This window comes from Narcine bancroftii, chromosome 5, assembly GCF_036971445.1.
Source record: "Narcine bancroftii isolate sNarBan1 chromosome 5, sNarBan1.hap1, whole genome shotgun sequence".
Taxonomy (NCBI): Eukaryota; Metazoa; Chordata; class Chondrichthyes; order Torpediniformes; family Narcinidae; genus Narcine; species Narcine bancroftii.
The window spans coordinates 113,893,517-113,915,108 of NC_091473.1; the positions used below are offsets into that span (position 1 = coordinate 113,893,517).

Consider the following 21,592-nt stretch of genomic DNA (forward strand, 5'->3'; position numbering starts at 1 on the left):
AAATGCTTTAAGGTTTATGTATTCATGTAAGTGAAGATTTTCAGTAAACTGTAGGATTTTTAATGCAGGTGCATTGATTCGGCATTGTAAGAGTAAGTCTCAAGCCACCGGAAAATACACTTATCCACCATCTACCAATTCCCATTGGTGCCAGATACCAGAGGTTTGCTGTAATTATAACAAAGTAGTTAATGAAGTGTTTTTTTTGTTCTGCATTTAATGCTCTGTGCTGTGAGATTAACAGACATTAGCCCAGAAATTAGAATTGATGGTTAAACCATCCATGCTTACTGCTGACCACCAAGCAAAATGTAAATGTGTTAAATGCAAAGTCTGCAGTCGGAATTTGAGTTTAGAACTAGCTCAATTGCTTATGTAAATGAAGACACTCAGTAAAGCCCTTTCAAACTGCCATGGGGGTCATGGGTAAGGAAGACGGCCATTGCTCCCACACTCCTGCCTTGAGCTATTGCTGCGAACTTGCAGCAACAAACACTACCCTTCCCCATTCGCAGCAGTGGATTGATGGTGGGGTCATGGGGGGGTCGTGGGGTCGGGGGGGAATTTGCCATGATAATGATTTTAATATAAAAGCTTCTTTCAGGATGGTCGTTAAAACTGGAGGTATAACCAAGCCCTTAATTTACTAATACTATTTTTCCAGTGTTCATTTATAATTGATGTAAATAATCATATTGATCTATACCTTACATTTATAAGGTTTCATACAACCTTGACAGAGATTTGACCATCTTTTCTCGTCATTTGTAATGTTTAGGTCTGCTTCCCATTTCTGTCTAGGTTTATGAACTCCCTGTTTAATAGGTGGCTGCTTGTAATAAAAGATACATTGCAGAAATAAATTTCTTAGTATAACCTCTCCTAATAAGAACTTCCAATTCACTACAAGCCGGTAAGAACATTGTTGAACCCAATTTTCCCACAAATATCCTTTCAGTTGAAGATGGCAAAAAAGTGTATTCTAAGTTATTCCATATTTATTTCTTAATTGTTGAAATGACATCAGTTGATCTTGTTCATAACAATTATATATATTTTTAATGCCTTTATGAAATTAAATATTTAAAAATTGATAATCTTGAATAAAAGGTATGAGGTTATTTTGAATCCAAGATGTCTTAGGTGATATACTTCCCTTTGTTCCAATTTCATTATTTATGGTAATCAAATGTTTCAACAATGGTGCTTCTTTCACACTGGTTATTAACTTTGAATCCCATTTATAAATAAATTCCTCTGCTAATTTCTCTCATATTTTATCCATCTTTATTTTGGCCCATGCCGGTTTTCCTGATCTCTCAAAAAGAGAAATAAGAAATCTCAATTGAGCCACTTGGTAATAATTATTAGTTAGAAAGCTGCAAACCTCTCAGTTCATATTTTCATGTTAGTCTTTCTATAGAAACTCTTGACATTTTACCTTTCAAAGAAATTCCCTTATAGGTTTATTTAATTCTTGAAAAAACTTTTGTGGTACTAATATTTTGTGGTAATAATATAATTTACTAATGCAAGTACTGTATTTGGAACACAGAGTTTCAGGGTGTTAGAATTAAAGCTGAAACAGTTTTGATGTCATTAACCAATGCTCCAGGAATACACAATTGCATGGTACATTTTGGGAAACTACTGCCTTTGGTTCTCAAATCCTGAAAAGAACTAAGTTTTCTGAAACTGTTTCTGTATCAAGACTGCATTAGAAGCTCGAGATGCACAAGTCATTGCAAAAATGGAAGCAACTGATTAAATATCACAGGTAGAGTGAAGGTATATTGTTTGGTTCATCCCAAATAATAATGAAAAATGTCCTTTATGATAGCATCAACACATTTATGTTACTTCCAAAATGTATTGAATTAAAGTACGGATTGATGGCCGGTAACTCACCGTGTTCTCCCTCTTAAGGTTTAACAGCTAGGTCTGGCTGCAATTTGAAAGGCGCATCCTGCAGCCATGACCCAGTCATTGCACCTGGGTCCCAGGAGGGTTACCTGGGTGCTGCAATTTGAAACACCTAATGACTACAGTTAATCCTACCCTTAAAAAGATGGCAGCTTGCCAAGCCACATCACCTGGTTAGGAATGTTTTCAATCACTGATCATTAGTTTCATTTCTGATTAGCAGTGTATATTTTGCATATTCTAAGAGTGGCACATTCCACTCACCTTGTGTTTCCAAAACTCAGTTCCATTGATCTCCACTCTCCTCTGAGGAGTATTCCCAGCAGCAGGATTCTTGTGAGAAATCGTGGAAATCTTTCCAGATTAAAGGAGTTGAAGCTCAGCTGAAAAATATCAATTTACAGACAGCAATTGGAAATCTTTGGGTTCATGTGGAATCCATTGATGTATCAATTTGCTGCAAAGTTCAGGCCACTTTGTCAGTACTTGTGACTTAATAATCAGTAAACTAACAGGGCATTAACAACATATGTCTAAGTTTGCGGAGGTTTGATATGATGTCAGAAACTCTAGCAAATTTCTACAGATGTCTGGTGGAAAGTGTTGACAGGCTGCATCACAGTCTGGTATGGGAACACCAACACCCCTGAGCATAAAGCCCTTCAAAAGGTAGTGGACACAGCCCAGGACATTATAGGCAAAACCCCACTATTGAGTCCATCTACAGGGAACCTTGCTGTTGGAGGACAGCAGCCAATTATCACCCAGCACACACTCTGTTCTTGCTGCTGCCATCAGGAAAGAGGTATAGGTGCCACAAGACTCACACTACCAGGTTCAGGAATAGCTGCTACCCCTCCACCGTTAGACACCTCAAAAACAAACTCAATCAGGGACTAATTAAGGACACTTGTGCACTTTATTGATTTTCTTTGTTCTCCCTGTATTGCACAGTCAGTTTATTTGAATTTGTTATCTTGTTTTCAGTTTTTTTCATTGTTTGCATGTTCATGCTGTGTACAGTTAATTTTTGCACTACCAACTAGTGGTAATTCTACCGCGGCCGCAGGAAAAAGGAATCTCAGAGTTGTATGTGTTGTCATTTTATGTACTCTGACAATAAATCTGAAATCTGATATAGTTTTTGGTGAAATATAACAGTTTTTTCCCGTAATTTTGTTTCTCCCTTTATAAATACATGCAGTCTGAATCTAGTTTCAATGCGGGACCAAATGTGATGTGGTGACATTTTTTTTTGCCCCCAATCCTTTTTTTGTCATTTTCATGCTTTGGATTTCCTTGCAATTCATTTATATTTCTATAATCCTTGATGTTTAGAATTTTTAAGCCCAGTCTGTTTAATAAAGCTGTTTTAATTTACCAATACAGCACAGAAGCAGGCCACCTGGCCTATGAGCCCACACTGCCCAAATCCACCCTCGTGATCAATAATCTTCAAACCCCGTACGTCCCTGGAATTTGTGAGGAAACTGGAGCACTGGGTGGAAACCCTCCAGAACATGAGGAAAACCTCCACAGCAGCGCATTCAAACCCAGAATGCTCGTGCTGTAATAGCATTACGCGAACTGCTACAATAACCTTTGCTATTTTTTTCAGTAATATTCTTAAATCTGCCTCCATTTCTATTATTCAGTTTGCCTCCTTCCTTATGCTAGTATTTTCTTTCTTTCTTGTAGAAGAAAATGAGCCACAACACTAAAGGGCAACTACAAATAATAAACAGAGAATAATCAGATTGCCATGAAGGGAAAACTTGAGGCAGGCTTCGGTTATGATCAAGACACTAGCTCAAGAATTTATGCAGGTCTAAGTGGTTTTTTTTTTTGAGTGGCTAATAATGATTCAGGACATTTACAGACCAAGAAATGTACAGCTGAGAATTTAATGGATTTGCAATTGGATAAGCTGCAACTGTTTATTATTTGCAATTTTGCTGAGTCTTGTATGGTGATTCAATATTTTGTACTTGTAATGAAACTTGTCTTCATAGAGCACATTTATTGATAATGGCATAAACAATTATTCTAGATTCTTGCGCTTTTGTTTTCATATCAATGAAACAATTAAGCACATTCCTTGAACTCTGTCTGATCGTCTATAATGAAGACCATGTCGCAACACCAACGGAGATGATCGAAGTCACAAATGATGAGATACTATCAAGGTTTAAAGAATGAATAATGTACTGTCAGATTCTTCATTTTCTTTCAGTGCCACTTTATTGTTGTTGAATCAATGGGATGTGGATGGTTGGTGCTACATCTATCCATTTTAAGACACTAATATTGGTGTAGTGCACGACGAAAGAACCAAAGACTTGTTGATCCAAACCAAGGCTTTTATTAACTAAAAGACTGGAGCATATCACAAGTAGGTCGACCAGTCCAGAATGACCTGGTCTGGCTGGGAGCAATCCTTGAAGACCTGCCAGTAGGTGTGGCTACACTCTCAGCCAATCACAGTCATCCTACACTACCATCTGTACATATGTACATATACACATTGGTGATAGAATCTGTGCTATCACATTCACCCCTTCTTTGAGAACCGACCCCAGGGTGGATGGAGGGTAGCGACTGTATTGGTCAGGGGGCCTGACCATCCGGCGTGACCGCCGTGGCGCCGGGATTGGGGTCGCCGGAGTCGTGTCGCTGGCAGGCCCGTAGGGTGCGGCCACTGCTTCATTCAATTCCTCAATGGTATTGTCGACAGTCTGCCCTGAGCTGGTGGGATGGTGCTGGTCCCTCTGTTCAAGCACATGACCTGGGGGAGAAGGAAAAGGGGGAGGTTGGGTTAAAGGCACTGCTGCGCCTGATCCCTTACCGAGACTGTGTCCTCCCGTCCGTCCGGGTACTCAATGTAGGCATAATGCGGGTTTGCATGGAGCAGAGTCTCTCGGTCAACCAAGGGGTTATTCTTAGAGTACCGGGTTTGGTGTCGTAAAAGGACTGGACCGGGAACCGTGAGCCACGCCGGTATGGTCGTACCCGACTCGGATTTCCTCAGGAAAGAGAACATCCTTTTGTGGGGGGTGGCATTGGTCGTGGTGCATAGGTGGGAGCGGATGGAGTGTAGGGCACTAGTGAGCACACCCTGCCTGGGAGAGGTGGGGAGACCTTTGGACCGGAGGGCAAGTGTAACCACTTTCCAGACAGTGGCATTCTCTATTTCGACTTGCCCATTACCACATGGGTTATAGCTGGTGGTCTGCTTGAAGCAATACCACGCTCCAGAAGGTACTGCCGCAGCTCTTCGCTCATAAACGAGGACTCCCTGTCACTGTGGATGTATCTGGGGTACCCGAAGATGGCGAAGATGCTGTGCAATACCTCTATAACCGAGAAGGCAGTCATATCCGAGCAGGGCACAGCAAACGGAAAGCGGGAGTACTCGTCGATGGCCGTAAGGATGTAGGTGTTACGGTTGGTCGACGGTAGGGGCCCCTTGAAGTCTATGCTGAGACGCTCAAAGGGGCAGGTGGCTTTGATGACGTGAGTGTTCTCTGGACGGAAGAAGTGGGGCTTGCACTCAGCACACACCGGGCAGGCTCGGGTCATGGAGCGAATCTCCTCGACCGTGTAGGGCAGGTTGCGAGCTTTGACAAAGTGCGCGAACCTAGTGACCCCTGGATGACATAGATCCTCGTGGAGTTTCTGCAGCCTGTCCTGTTGTATGTTGGCGCAAGTTCCCCTGGAGAGTGCATCTGGTGGGTCGTTGAGTTTACCTGGTCGATAAAGTATGTCATAATTAAAGGTGGAGAGCTCGATTCTCCACCTGGCGATTTTGTCATTCTTGATCTTACCTCACTGGGTATTGCTAAACATGAAGGAGACTGTGCGTTGGTTGGTCAGCACCGTAAAGCGCCTGCCAGTGAGGTAGTGTCTCCAACGACGTACTGCTTCGACTATGGCCTGGGCCTCCTTCTCGACAGAGGAGTGTCGGCTCTCAGGACCCTGGAGGGTTCTGGAGAAGAAGGCTACTGGCCATCCGGCCTGGTTCAAAGTGGCTGCCAGTGGAAAGTCAGACGCATCGCTTGGAACGGAAAGGACTCGTCGATGGCAAGCAGCATTGCAGCAGCGATGTCCGATTTGATGCGATCGAAGGCCGCTCTGGCTTCAATTGACAGGGGGAAGGAGGTGGTCTTGATGAGTGTGGAACCCATTGGGCATAGTAAGAGAAAAAAAACCCAGGCAACGTCTGAGTGCCTTCTGGGTGTGGGGAGGGGGGAAGTCCTTGAGGAAACGCATGCGGTCAGGTTCTGGCATGACCACCCTGTTCTCCACCCCACAACCCAGAATTGCGAGCCGAGTGGTCTGGAAGACACACTTGTCGAAATTGTAGGTCAAGTTCAGCCGAGTTGCAGTCTGAAAAAATTTCTCAAGGTTGGCATCATGATCCTCCGTGTCATGGCCGCAGATGGTGACATTGTCCAGATATGGGAAAGTAGCAGTCAGCCTGTTCTGGTCCACCATCTGGTCCATTTCCCGCTGGAAGATCGACGCCACTTGTGACCCCAAAGAGTACCCTGAGGAATTGATACAGCCGCCCATTCGCTTCGAAGGCCATGAAAGGTCAGTCTTCTTGGTGGATTGGGAGCTGATGATAGGCCAAACGTAAGTCAATGGTGGAAAATACACGGTATTGGGTGATCTGATTCAGCACATCTGTGATCAGTGGAAGTGGGTACGCATCCAGGAGTGTGAAGCGGTTGATTGTCTGGTTGTAGTCAACCACCTTCCACGGCTTCTCCCCGTTTTTAACAACCACTACCTCAGCCCTCCATGGACTCAAGTTAGGTTCGATAATGGCCTCATCCAGCAGTCTGCGCACCTCGCTTGTGATAAATTTCTTGTGTTCATAACTATTGCTGGCTTTTGGTGGCCACAGGCTTCCAGCCAGGAGTGAGATTTGTGAAAAGTGCTGCTGCTGGCAGGAGGTTTCCGGGGTGGAGTGGTTACAGACAGAGCGGAACATGAGGCCCCCCAAAGTGCAGGGAAATAGCTTGAAACTGGCACTGAAAATCCAGTCCCAGCAGAGCAGGGGCACACAATTGGGGAAGGACTAATAGTTTGAAGTCTGTGAACGTGATGCCCTGGACTTTCAGGGTCGGCATGCAGTACCCCTTTACCCCAGTCGAGAGCGATCTGGTCACCAATGAAATTCTGTGTGCAGTGGGGAGAATAGCCAGTCCGCATCGGTGGGCCAGGTATGGCCAGATAAAACTGTCAGTTGACCCCGAGTCAAATAAGCAATTGGTATAGTGTCCATGCAGTTTAATCAGTTCCATTGCTTTTGTGAGGGGTTGGGGGAAGTCCTTGTTGAGGGTTATTGATGCAGAGACTTGTAATGTAGGCAGTGGAGTCCTGCGTGATGACGTCACGCAATGTGTGAAAAAACAGTGTTGGGTAGTTGGTGTTGTTACCTGCAGGCAAAGGTAAGTGTTGGGGGTCGCTGCTTGCCGTCGGCGGTGGGGCGGTCTGCGGTGGCGGGTCCCTGGTCAGCAGCGTCAGGTCCCTGGTTGGCAGTGTCGGCATGTCCCCGGTCAGCGGCGGTGGCGGGTCCCTAGTTGGCAGCGGTGGTTCCCTGGTTGGATGGGGTGATGGGGCCCCTGGTCGGCAGCGGCAGGGTCCCTGGTTGGCGGCGGCGGTGGGTCCCTGGTCGGCAGTGGCGGCGGGCATTGAGGTTGGGGCTGGGGCCTGGTCGGACGTTGCTTCGTGAGGTTGGGTGAACATCATTGCGGCGAGGGTGGTAATAAAAGCCTTGGTTTGGATCAATAAATCTTTGGTTCCTTTGACGCGCACTACAATTTTAGTAACTAAAAGACTGGAGCATATCACAAGTAGGTCGACCAGGCCAGAATGACCTGGTCTGGCTAGGAGCAAACCTTTAAGACCTGCCAGTAGATGTGGCTACACTCTCAGCCAATCACAGTCATCCTACACTACCATCTGTACATATGTACATATACACATTGGTGATTAGAATCTGTACTATCACAAATGGAATCTCAAAGGATTAATTATGGACTTCCTCTTATTTAAATTCTAGGATGTGGATGGTTGGTGCTACATCTATCCATTTGAAGTCACTAATGTTGAAATCTCAAAGGATTAATTATGGACTTCCTCTTCCTTATTTAAATTCTACTACTTAGACGCACATGAAAAATATTGATGCAAGTTCCACGTGGAGAATTATAAAATTAGATTGGTTACAGCACAGAGGAAGGTCTTTTAGCTTAATATGTCTGCATAGTTTCTCTACCAGAACAACTTGTTAGTTTCATGCACCAGCCATTTTTCTATAGCCCTGCAACTTTTTTCTTTCGTACATTCATTCAATTGATAATGGAAAAGAGTTTCTTGTCAGCTGAACAGATACTTTGTAAAACAAACAAGAGAATACATAATTGATTTTTAAAAATAATAAATACAAAATATAGATCATAAATCTACATCTTTGAGCTCCCTCTTCCCATCCCCCTTGGCCCCTGGACCCTCTCATCTACCCCCACATCCTAACTCTCCTCTGACCATCCCTGTCTGCCACCTTCCCCCCTCTGACCTCCCATGCCTGCCACCTCCCCACTTTGATCTCACCTGCCTTCACCTCCACCCTCCACCCTCTGGCTTCCCCAGCTCCTACTTCCAACACCTCCCTCTTGTGCTTGCCCTTCCTTTTCCACCTATGACTCATGCCTGTGCTCCTGCCCTGCCCCTCCTGCTATTTTATTCAAGCACCTGCCTTTATATTGATCATACAGTAAAAGTCCAAAAGCCACAAGTCCGGACTACCCAAGAATCTGGACTTCAACCTCTAAAACCTTAAATTTATAGGGCTTTTACGTGCATACAAAAGCGCTGCAGATGCACAGAAGTCACAGAAATAAACGAATAAATATTTTTTTGATATTATATATGAAAAAAGTGTTTTGTTACTAAACCATCAAAATGTCATCTCTTTATTTTTTTTAAATTTGAATTTTGAAAGTACTGCCTAAGAATCCACAAAAAAAAACTACAGACTGACCCAATCCTCTAGCAGTCTAGATTTTCAGACTTTTACTATACCTTGATGAAGAGTTAAGGCTGGAAATATTGGTTATGTATCTTGATCTTTCTAAAATACATTGTGTGACCTGTTGAGTTTCTCCAGCATTATGTTTTTAGTTGCCCATTCAGAGCCAGCTCTTCAGCGCTTGATGTCCTGTTTTGCGGAAACAGCCAAAATGTTTGGCCTGGAAGTCAGCCTGGAGAAAACTGAGGTCCTCCATCAGCCAGCTCCCCACCATGACTACCAGCCCCCCTACATCTCCATTGGGCACACAAAACTCAAAACGGTCAACCAGTTTATCTATCTCGGCTGCACCATTTCATCGGATGCAAGGATCGACAATGAGATAGACAACAGACTCGCCAAGGCAAATAGCGCCTTTGGAAGACTACACAAAAGAGTCTGGAAAAACAACCAACTGAAAAACCTCACAAAGATTAGCGTATACAGAGCTGTTGTCATACCCACACTCCTGTTTGGCTCCGAATCATGGGTCCTCTACCGGCATCACCTATGGCTCCTAGAACGCTTCCACCAGCGTTGTCTCCGCTCCATCCTCAACATTCATTGGAGCGACTTCATCTCCAACATCGAAGTACTCGAGATGGCAGAGGCCGACAGCATCAAATCCACGCTGCTGAAGATCCAACTGCACTGGGTAGGTCACGTCTCCAGAATGGAGGACCATCACCTTCCCAAGATCGTGTTATATGGCGAGCTCTCCACTGGCCACCGAGACAGAGGAGCACCAAAGAAGAGGTATAAGGACTTCCTAAAGAAATCTCTTGGTGCCTGCCACATTGACCACCGCCAGTGGGCTGATATCGCCTCAAACTGTGCATCTTGGCGCCTTACAGTTCGGCGGGCAACAACCTCCTTTGAAGAAGACCGCAGAGCCCACCTCACTGACAAAAGACAAAGGAGGAAAAACCAACACCCAACCCCAACCCACCAATTTTCCCTTGCAACCGCTGCAACCGTGTTTGCCTGTCCCGCATCGGACTTGTCAGCCACAAACGAGCTTGCAGCTGACATGGACATTACCCCTCCATAAATCTTCGTCCGCGAAGCCAGGCCAAAGAAGAAAGAATGTTTTTAGGACAATCACAGAGTCTGCAGACTTTTGTGTTTCACTTTAGGAAATATTCACAGTTGTCCTAGTGCAAAAAAAGTCAGTTTGTGCAGACAATCCTTTTGTGGTCACTATAGAACCTGCCTCAACCAGATCTCTGCAGCTTGCACTCACAATTCAAACCACATGCTGCATAATTTTTTTTTCTTCACAGTGCTGTGAGTTCTTTATCCCTAGATTTTATGAAGGTTCAGCATAACTTCTCTGCCTTCATAAATAAAGCCGAGATTTTTTTCCCTCTAAACTGGTAACAATTTTTCTTAATCTGCCCATCAAATTTCAATGAGTTGTGCACTTTATTAGAAAATTATTAAATTGGTTAAACATAATTTGCCATGCTGGTTTGTCTCATTTAATATATTTTCCTTCTGGTAACTCTTAATGCTGTCACATATCAATGTTTAACCCACCACTGAGGTTAATCTGACTGGTTCATTCTCCTTTTTTGGAATGAGGGAACAACATCGGCTATTCTCTGATCTTCTAACTCTCTCATTCAGTCCTGGCGATTGGCTGACTAAAAGTTCAGTCAACTTTTCTAGCACATGTATGCTATGTATTTTTAATGTATCCAGTCTGTCAATTGTTACTTAAGGACTGTTGCAAAGTGCTAATTTAGTACCTTAACAATGCTCTCAGAATTGATGTCCATTTTTGTCCTTGATGGGTATCGCTCTTCCACATATTTCCCTCGCCCTTTTATTATTTGTAAGCTAATTGTGTTCAATTAGATTATATTGGCAGCTAATCTCATTTGCTCTCTTTGTCTTTATTTTAATGTTGGCTTCTTCTTTTGTAATCAGCCTTGTTTTCAAAGATCTTTACAACTGAACTTGTCAAATGTCGTCTTTTGCTTTGTCACCCTGTGTATTTCTTCAGCCATCCAGGGGCTCTGAATTTATTTGTTCTATGCTTGCACACTGTTTTTAACTGCTCTCCGCCTCTCTCTTTGAACAGTGCTTCTAACTCTCCTCTTTCTTTCCTAATTTTATCTGAACATTTTAAATACAAAAATATTTAATGACGACCACTGGTCTTTTTGTACAAATTTCTGTTATTGCCAATGCATGCACTCCCTCAAACATGCTCAAGCTCTCAAATGCTTGTGCACTCACGCGCATCCTCTCTCACACGCACCTTTGCTTAAAATTCAGCAACTTAATTTACAGTACTTTTCACATTTCCATACATGCAAATTTAACAAAATAGTCTTCTCTCATTTTCATTTTCTCAGTCCACAGTAAAAATTCTAATGCTGTGGGAATTGTCTTCCACGTTTTAAAAAATGTTGGGGTTTATGTTATTTTTAATATACTCTAATTTTGCTTTCTGCTGAACTCTGTCCCTTCCCAATACACATTTGGTTATCATTACCTACACTCTTGACTTTTCATTTTTGCCTCTTCCTAAACATCCCTCACCTAAACCTCTGTATACGACTTCCAAGCATTTGATCATACTTAACTACCTCTTGACACTTCAATAGTCTCTGTTGGCATGTTTGTTTGTTCATCTGTAAACTGATGCTAAAAATAGATATATCAAAATTACAAGATAATGATATTTAATTTTGTAATTAAAATGTTTATGACTGACCATTATAAAAGCTCGAAGTAACTTTTCTTATCAGGAAGTTGACCATCCATATATCTATATTTCTTTGTTATGGTAAGGGATGCCCCTCCATTGCTTCCAAGCGACACAACCCAAGGTTACAGGACTGTTAAAGCAAAGCTTGGCTGCAAGAAGGTACGACCATGGAAGTGGATGCCTTTCACCAACCCAGCTAGGAAGGATGGTGCAATATTTTATCATTGGAGACGTCTGGCAGATGAAGGCAAAGATTATCCTTTTGCTAGGTTTAATAAGGTAAAAACATATGAATGTGATTTTTTTTAAAAAATGGAACTTATTTCTGCAAAATTTATGAGCTGAACGAGACTTAATGAATGCTGTGAATGGTACAGTTTCTGTATTATAATATGTGCTTGGTCAGATCGTAGTTTAAAACCAAATGAAAATATTTGAAAATTAATGCAAATAAGCTATTAATTTTGTTGTTACGTTTTTCATTCTAAGTGACCACAATGAAGATCATAGTGTTTTCTGGTATTTGAACCTTCCTTTTACCAAGTTACTAATAAGATTAGAATAACAGCTTAATAGAAATGTTATCAATTTGCATCCACCTTATTCTTTTGATGAGGAAAATCAAGTTAAATTTTTTTGTAATCTATAGACTGTTCAAGTGCCTGTGTACTCAGAGCAAGAATATCAGATGTATCTGCACGATGATGGATGGACCAAAGCAGAAACGGACCACCTCTTTGACCTCTGCAAGCGTTTTGATCTCCGTTTCATTGTCATCCATGACCGCTACGACCATCAGCAGTTCAGGGTGAGTAGATCTGAAATTAATAAATTGTTAGAACCGTTGTAAACAATGGAAAACCCTCACTCCTATGAGCAATGGAGAACGTGTATTTTCTTATAGTAAGGAAATATTTCTTTCTTTAGAGTCAATATAATGAACACGATGTTGCATCCTCTGTTGGCATAAATATGCCAATGGTAATGTAGGCAAAGTTAACCTGCCGACATATCTTGGGATGTGGGAGGAAATCAGAGCACTCAGCAAAAAAAAACTTGCATGGTTACGGAGAGAACATGCCTTCTCTTAGCAGTCAGTACTCGAGGTCAAGGGAGAATCAGGGATCCTGGAGCCCTGCTCGCTGTCCTTCCAATCTTGTGTTTTACATTTGATGCTTACAATGTGGATTCTTCTTCTTTGCATGATCCAAATGTAGGTCTGACCACCATTTTGCAGAACATCTCTGTTCAGTCTGTAAGGGTGACCCTGGGCTTCCAGCCACATGTCACTTTACATCAGCCATCCTCAACCTTTTATTTTGGCCATGGCTCCCTTAGGACTCTGCTCAAAGTTTATGGGGCCCCCATCCCGTGATGCAGTCGTGTTTAGTTGGTTTCTTTCATACTCTCTCCTACTGACTATATAAAAAAACTTCTGATTTGTCCATGACCCTTTTTAATGCGCTGTGGCCCCTGGGTAGGGGGGGGAGGGTATACAGCCCCTATTGAGAATGGCTGCTGTAAATTAGGAAGCACACAGGATGTTATATAGTCACTAGGAGAGAAGTATGGAAGAAACCAAATCATGACTGCTTGACAGGGAAAGGGGTTCATAAACTTTCAGCAGCGTTCTAGGGGGGGCCATAGCTGAAAATAAGGTTGAGAATGGCTGCTTTAAGTTACCACCCAGTTCCATTCTGACCTCTCAATCTTTGTCCTCCATTGCTTGAGGAACTGCATCTTGCCTTCCATTTGAGCATATTGCAAACTGGAGCTCAATTCTTGGATTGAGAAAGCAGTTATTTTCCCCCTCCTTGCCACAAATTTTGCTGCATATCTTAGTTTCAATTTATTACTTTGCTTCTTTTATGTCTACAATTGCCAGTATTTGTGGTAACAGTTACTTCGACAATTTTCATCTCTACCCTTACACTAATAGTATTTTTGTTTTCTTTGCCCTTTTCCCCTTTTGTAATTTAACCAAGCTTGTTTTCTCACTTTTCCAGTTCTAATAAGGGTTCCTTAATCTGAAGCATCAGTTGTGTTTCTCTATAGTTGCTGCCTGAACTGTTGTGTGCTTCTAGAATTTAGTAGTTTTGTTCCACTTATATTGCTGTTTTTGACCACAACATTCAAAAGAAGGATATTCATAGGAATCTATTTGTGTATATTTCTTGCTCTGCATTGCAATATGATTGTAATGCAATGCAATACAAATGTATTGTAATGCAATATGAATATTCACTGGGATAATTTCACCTTAGGCTTGCTTCCCAGTGACTTTTCTTGAACAAGTAGTGTATTTGATAGCATATAAGGCCCACTTTTTTCCCCAAAAATTGGTTCAAAAATATCTCCGGGTCTTGAATACAAAGCTGAAATTTAGCAGGTCACCAGTTACTCACCCATCTTCAAGAAACCCGCAGAGAAGCTGTGGCTGTCCAGGAAGTGGGCCCACAGCTTCACAGACCACCTTCCCTCGGGTGGCCTGTGCTTTCTGGAGCCGCCACTAACGCTCACTTCCCCCTGTGAGAAGGCGGACCATGGCAGCCCCCGCCAGCAGTACAATATCCGTGTTTTTAATCACTTGCTTTGAGAGGAGCACTGGGCCTCGGTGATCAGGCTCCATGTTGAGGCTTTGTTCAATGAGCATGGCCCCAGAGCAAATTGAATGAGGTGTGGGGGCAGGTGGCACTGAGCGAGCATTCAGACAAGTGTCAGGTCACTTGTCTGAGTGCTTCTAGTACCATGTAACCCAGTACTAACTGTTGGGTGTCAGTGACTAAACCAGCTCCCCCATCAGACTTGCCTGGAGCGGAGGGTGGCTAGATGCCCTGCAGGATGAAAAACAAGGTCTGTCAAAGGTGGATGAACCTTTTTGTAGGGTTGGCCATCTAGCAAGTATGACCTGTGAAGCGCAGAAAGGGCACCCCTTGCATCAAAGCTTGGTCTGGCCATTCACTGCAATAGAATTTCCCCCAGCTGTCTTGGACCTCACCAGACCACTGGATCTGGGAGGGGATGTCAAGAGGCTGGGTCTGGACCTGTGCATACCCTACTCACCTAACTCCATTCACGCACATGCTGTTCCTTTCTGAAGAGTGGGGTATCCTCATATCAAATCCTAAAAACTGACTGAAAGGAACCATCAATATCTTATGGTGTGGATCTCCAGAGTATATTGTAATTTTGCCCTTGGGGTAACTTAAAGACTTCTGAAATTCCAATATTATCCTAACTGCAAACATCACTATGTTATATAGAACCAACTCTCCTTTCAGATAATTGGTTGTCCACTCATGAACTTGCCTATTTGGATAGGTTCTTCCAGCTCAGTTATCCAGCATGAGTACACTAATTTGGATAAAGAACAGAAGGTCAAGCAGTATCTGTGAATGCAAAATTCAGTCATGTTGTACATGATATTCTTAATCAAATAAGCATCTCTAATGCTCAAACAATAATTACAAGGAACCCTCTATTATGGCCTTTAAATCCTATGACATGAAAGAGAACTGGTCCAATGCTTCTGTGGCTAAATTTTGCTTTATTATTCAATTAGCACTGTTCTCTAGTTAGATCTTTTTCCAGTCTTGCAAATCTGTCCCTTTCAAGTATATATTTAATTTGGGAAGTTTCTAAAGAATGTATCGCAACTAGTTTTTAGTCAGTGCATGCTGATGAGCTATTTTGCAGATATCTGTGTCTCTGTTCATTGCTTATTGATCTGCCTTGTAGAAACAATTTCACAATAATAATTGAAATGTGGGAAAGACTCAGCAGGTCTCGTAGCATCCATAGAAGGTTAAGATATATAACTGATGTTTTGAGACTGAGCCCTTCAAGATACTTTGAAGAGGGGCTCAAGTCCAAAACATTGGTTATATATTATTACCTCCTACGGAGGCTGTAAGACCTGCTGAGATCCTCCAGCATTTCTGTGTTTTTACTACAATCACAGCATCTGCAGACTTTGGTGTTTCACTCCATAAATAACCATTCATAAGTTTTGAATACTTCTGTTAAATCTTATCCTAATTTTTGCTTTAATGAGAGTAATCCCAGTTTCTTGTGACCTTCAACATAATTGATGCTACCCACCCTGATATTTCAAAAAATTGCTCACCTCCAGGGCATCCTATCTTTCCTCCAAAGTGCTTGGTATTACCCATAGTACTGGAGTCTAAATGGTGACATAATGATTTAGTATAACTTGATTGCTTTTGCACTCATATCCTAGGTAAACTTGACGCATATTTCAGAGAGTTCCTTCTTTGATTTAAGTTAGTAAACACTGACAAGTACGGGTCAGATGGACAAATAATAAATAAGATTTTAGAGCTCCATAGAGCACTAAAATCTGAACATTGTTTGGCATAGAAATAATCATATAAACCATTTTATTGACCATATATTTGCTTATTGTTCGTATTGGCAATGGGCCGGATTCCTATTAAGGAATAGTCAGGTCTATAAAACCATTGAGTCTGCTGAGAATTGTTTTTGAATAGCCTGATGTTTATTATAGGCCAAAGATAATGCATGAAAACATTCCAAAGACGTGAAAGGATAAGTTTAAGGAATGTATTCAGATTTAAAGAAAATTTTCAGGACCAAATCTTTTCCATAAAAGTAAAGATAGACCAACAAGCTTGAAAGGCATTCTCGTACAATCTATGAGCTTGTGGCATCTTGTTTGCTGCACTCTCCTGTAACTGGTAACATTAATTCTGGACTGCTGAGATGGATCCTATAGAAGATATTTCATATATTTTTGGCACATATTTAATTGTTAAGTTATTTCTTTCATCTCTGACCTCTATTTTTCACAGAAACGTTCAGTCGAAGATCTAAAAGAACGATATTATAACATTTGTGCAAAGTTAACAAAGATCCGAGCCCCACCTGGTTCTGATCCCAAGCTTTCTGTTTTTGATGCTGGACATGAGAGACGGAGAAAAGAGCAACTTGAAAGGCTGTATAACAGAACACCAGAACAGGTAACAATTTCTGCTCAATATATAAAATAAGAGGCACGTTTTTGTTCTCGAGTTGTAATGAAACAAAATACAACTGTTATCTGGAATTCAAGTTACTGGTAGCCTCAAGCAACCAGCAAAAAATTTGTGGAAAATAAATAGCTAACAAAATACGGGTTTAAAATTGGTACACCATGCAGTTAGTTCGCCAATTATGCAACACACAATCTTGAGCAACTGGAAAATTCACTTATATGGCATCAACAGGTCCTGGATGCCAGGGGTTTTACTGCACTTAAGATACATTTCAAGTTTACCACCATGTGAAACAAGGATAAGTTCATGTTTCTACCATCAAATGTAAGGGGTGGGGGCAGAAGCTCACTTAGCATGAGAATTAGAAGTGTGGGATATATTGTCAGGATTACAGGTTGAATCATTTTGACTGAAATGAAGAGAAGATTCTTCTCTCAGGCCATTGTAAATCTTTGGAATTATTTATCCAGAGAACTCTGTACGAGGTTATATGAGTTTATTTAAGGCTGAGATGAACATTTGCACTGCAGAGGAATTAGATGTTATGGGTCTTGGGCAAAATCAAACAAAATTTAGGCCAAAGACTAGATTGGTCCATGATACTGAAAGGCAGATCAGTCATGAGGTGCTATGTGGTCTACTCTTTCTCTCATGCATTTGTGTACATGAAAATAAAGGAACTTAATGGAGATAAATATTTCAATTTGTTTAGTTAAATAAATCGGGAATAAAATGCTCATGTCAATAATGATCATGAAAATATCAGATTGTTATCAAATGTGGTTATTCAGTTTTGAGGGATAGTATTCTGTATATTGCCAAATTTGTGATTCCTGATTGCAATAATGTACTGTATATTTTGGTGTACAAGTCGACTGACATATAAGTTGACCCCCACCCAATCGCAAGTAACATAGCTGTAAATTAAGTAATTTTTTTTAAAAAAAACCTCGGCCTACCAGACAGCAACGGAGCTGGAGCTGCAACAACATGCTCCAGGCAGGAGCAGAAGCCTTGGCCTACCAGGCAAGAGTGGTGATGGCAACCTCAGGGTCCCAGGTAGGAGCGGTTATGGCGGCGCCCAGTGGTGGGGAGGTGGCAGGGCTGGCGGTGGGGAGGTGCTTCGAGCATCGACTTGTACCCTGCGTTGACGTCAATCTGATTTTACGGGTGAATTTAAGGTCTCAAAAGTATATCCGGCGTACAAGTCAACTCCCCCCGCCCTCCGAGAAATTCTTTAGATTTCATGACTCAACTTGTATACTGAAATGCATGGTAGTTACATTTTAACATTTAAGGGGGAAATTAAAGTAGCAAACAAATGCTCTCTTTGCTCATTTTCCAAAAAGATCTCATTGTTGTACAGCTCTAGGTATTAGAATTGTTTTCCATAATGTTCAACTGTTTCTTTTGTTTGTAGGTGGCTGAGGAGGAGTACTTAATACAGGAATTAAGGAAAATTGAAATGAGAAAAAAAGAACGAGAAAAGAAAACCCAGGATTTGCAGAAACTCATCACAGCTGCAGACAATACCACAGAAATGCGCAGGGCAGAGCGAAAGGCAGCAAAAAAGAAACTTCCACAGAAAAAAGAAACAGAAAAACCGGTGAGACTCCAGAAATGCACTGTATATTTTTGAAGAAACAGAATGTACTGGTCAATGATCTTCTCTAACTAATGCTTTAATCATTACTAAATCTGCTACCATTTTCTGAATCGCCATTGACCAGCTACAATCCACATAAATATTGTGGCTACAAGAGTGGGCAGAGGCTTGGTTTCCTCATAAAGTGACTTGCTACCTGACCTCCATCAAGTACTCCTATTTGTCTGAATAAGTGCAGTTCCATTGACCCATGAAAAGCTTGACACCAACTAGGACAAAATAATTTGTTTGCTTTGTACCCCATAATCAATCTGAATGACTCCATCATGGCTGAAAAGCGCACTACAGTTTTTACTTGGGCTACTCCTACATTATTCTATAGCCTGCTTGCTCCAGTGTACAGGGCGGAAGGTGCATGGAAACATGAACAATTGTAGGTTCCCTTGTGTCATATTATCCTGACATGGTATTATAAAATAAAAACAAAAAATGCTTAAAATATTTCCAGAATTTAAATGCTTTTTTTAATTTCATATTTCCAATTGGTATTTTCTTAATTTTTACTGACTTGAAGTTGTATTGCCAGTCACTAATTATTGGTGGCTGAAAATCTTGGGAATTCTTACCCAACACCATAATGGAGTACTTCAACTAATCAAAAAGATGGTTGATCACTATGACCTCAATAAATGCTGGCATTGCCAGTGACACCAAAATCACAAAAAGATTAATAACTGTAAATAAAAATTAACATTTAATCGAGAGTAAGAGACATTGCCCAAACCTTAGGATTACCAAAATTAACAGTTTGGAACAGCATTAAGAAGCAACTATACTGGTGAGCTCAGTTATCACAAAGGCACTGGTATTCCAAGGATGACCTCCTCTCCTAATGACAGAAGAATTCTCATCATTATGAAGAAAATCCACAACTTTGTGCCACAGATCAGAAACACTCTACAGGTGGCAGCTGTGGATACGTCAATGACTACTGTCCGCAGAAGACTTCATGATCAGAAATTCAGAGGTTATACTGCAAACCATGCTGAGGGTGCTATGCTTTGGATGTTGGGCAGTTCCTTTACACTTCCACACTTTACTCTTGCCATCACTCTGATACAAGGTAATCTTGGTGCCATCTGTCCACAAGGCCTTTTTTCCAGAATTTTGCAGGCTCTTCTTTTAAATACTTTTTGGCAAACTATAATCTGGCTATCATTTCTGTGGCTAACTAGTGGTTTTCATATTTCAGTGTAGCCTCTGTATATTTTTTCATGAAGTCTTCTGCAGACAGTATTCATTGATACATCCACGTCGACCTTCTGTAGAGTGTTTCTGATCTGTGAGACATATGTTCAGGGATTTTTTTTCACGATGATGAGAATGATTTTGTCATCAGCAGTGGAGATCTTCCTTGGAATACCGGTCGGTCCCTTTGCGATTACTGAGCTCACCAGTATGCTCTTTCTTCTTAACTGTTGATTTTGGTAAACCTAAGATTTGGGTGATGTCTCTTTTTATCCTTGTTTTTCAGCTTCATAATGGCTTCTTTGACTTTCATTGGGCACAACACATGTTGAAAAATGGTAACTACAGAGTCCAAAGGTGATCAAAAGCTTAGGAGCTAGCCTAGCTCTCTCATGCCTGCACCAATGAAGCAATTAAACATACCCGAATACTCACAACCTGCAAAGCCAAATGTCTCAAACATGATGCCCTGAAATGAAGGGACTATATTTAAAAAGTTCAACCCAAAATGTATAAGAATAACCTTGAAAAAACTCTGGAATGTGCACTTTAATTACATGTGAATTGTTTTATTACAAATTTAAAACTGCAGCACAGGCAAATAAAGGAAAAATGTGTCCCAAAATTTTGGAGGGAATTATAATTCTGAAAAAAACATCTTTTATGTTCACTAATCTATTTCGCTAATCTGGACCATAAAGATTTACAAATGGCATGGCATCCAGAAAATGTTTACTTTATTTCCAGGAACTTTTATTCAGTTTGGTTCTATCATATTCTACCTTCTCTTGTTTTATAGACTGTACCAGAGACTGCAGGTATCAAATTTCCAGATTTCAAGTCGGCAGGTGTCACATTACGAAGTCAAAGAGTAAGGATTTTAAATTTTTTTTGTAATTAAAGGGGCATTTGGATTTGTGTGATAGTAGTGTGTTCTATTTATCAACTTTTATAGTAACCATTTGATTTAAGCAGTAGGGCATTAAATTTTTGCAAGAGTTAAATTCACAACCTGAAACATGATTAAGGCTCTGTCACACAAATGTGGATTACTATTTGCCACAATTTTTCTGACTGCATTCTGACATTGGACTAGTCGAGCATCAACCTTTTGCAGTTTTCTTGGAAATTCTGCTTCAGAACTGATCCAGGGATATGAATACATGTAAGGTTTATTTACTTTTGTTGAATTAATTAATTAAATGGATAGAAGTGTTTTCTGGTGTTTTATTTGCAACTTGTTATAAAAATCTTAAGTTTTAATCATTTATGATTTAATAGCACAATTTATTTTTAAGGATTAATTGATCAAGGAATATAATTGCCCTTCTGCAGTTGTACAGGGCCCAGGTGAGACCCCACCTGGAGTATTGCATCCAGCTCTGGTCTCCAATTTTGAGGAAGGACATACTAGCTATAGAGGGTGTGCAGCGCAGATTTACAAGGTTAGTTCCAGGGATGGCGGGGTTGACATATGCTGAAAGGCTAGAAAAACTGGACTTGTATCCGATGGAGTTTAGAAGGATGAGGGGGGACATGATTGAGGTATACAAAATCATCAGGGGGATAGACAGGGTGAAGTCGGATTACTTGTTCCCAATGATGGGGGAGACGAGGACTAGAGGGCATAATTTAAGAATACAGGGTAGGCCCTTTAGGACGGAGATGAGAAAACATTTTTTTACCCAGAGAAGTGTGAATCTGTGGAATGCTCTGCCACAGAGGGTGGTAGAGACAGATTCGCTGATTATGTTCAAAAGAGAGTTAGATAAGAGTCTAGTGGGCAAAGGAGTTGAGGGTTATGGGGATAAGGCTGGAAAGGGGTACTGTTGGTAGTGATCAGCCATGATCTGTAAAATGGCGGTGCTGGCTCGACGGGCCGAAGGGCCTACTCCAGCTCCTATTGTCTATAAAAACAAATATTGAAATTCTTTGGACAATCAATAAATCTGCAAGGCCACAAGCCCAGGAGCCAGCTTTGAAGAATATGCAGATTATTATGA

The 21,592-nt window shown here is 41.4% G+C and overlaps 1 protein-coding gene across 5 annotated transcripts in view; it reads left to right on the forward strand.

Moving 5' to 3' along the window:
• dmap1 (DNA methyltransferase 1 associated protein 1) overlaps positions 1-21,592 on the forward strand; it is a 108,581-nt gene that overhangs the window by 50,789 nt on the left and 36,200 nt on the right. For 4 of the 5 annotated variants that reach the window (XR_011357875.1, XM_069938811.1, XM_069938810.1 and 1 more), the window contains exons 4-8: positions 11,804-11,999; positions 12,370-12,528; positions 16,553-16,720; positions 18,156-18,341; positions 20,389-20,460. Coding sequence is in view for 4 of the 5 variants with exons in the window: in XM_069938811.1 (XP_069794912.1) it covers positions 11,804-11,999; positions 12,370-12,528; positions 16,553-16,720; positions 18,156-18,341; positions 20,389-20,460 (781 nt within the window). In the remaining variant the exon portion in view is untranslated. Of the gene's footprint in view, positions 1-3,772; positions 4,128-11,803; positions 12,000-12,369; positions 12,529-16,552; positions 16,721-18,155; positions 18,342-20,388; positions 20,461-21,592 lie in introns of those variants that run through there. The other variant, XM_069938813.1, reaches the window with a different exon arrangement.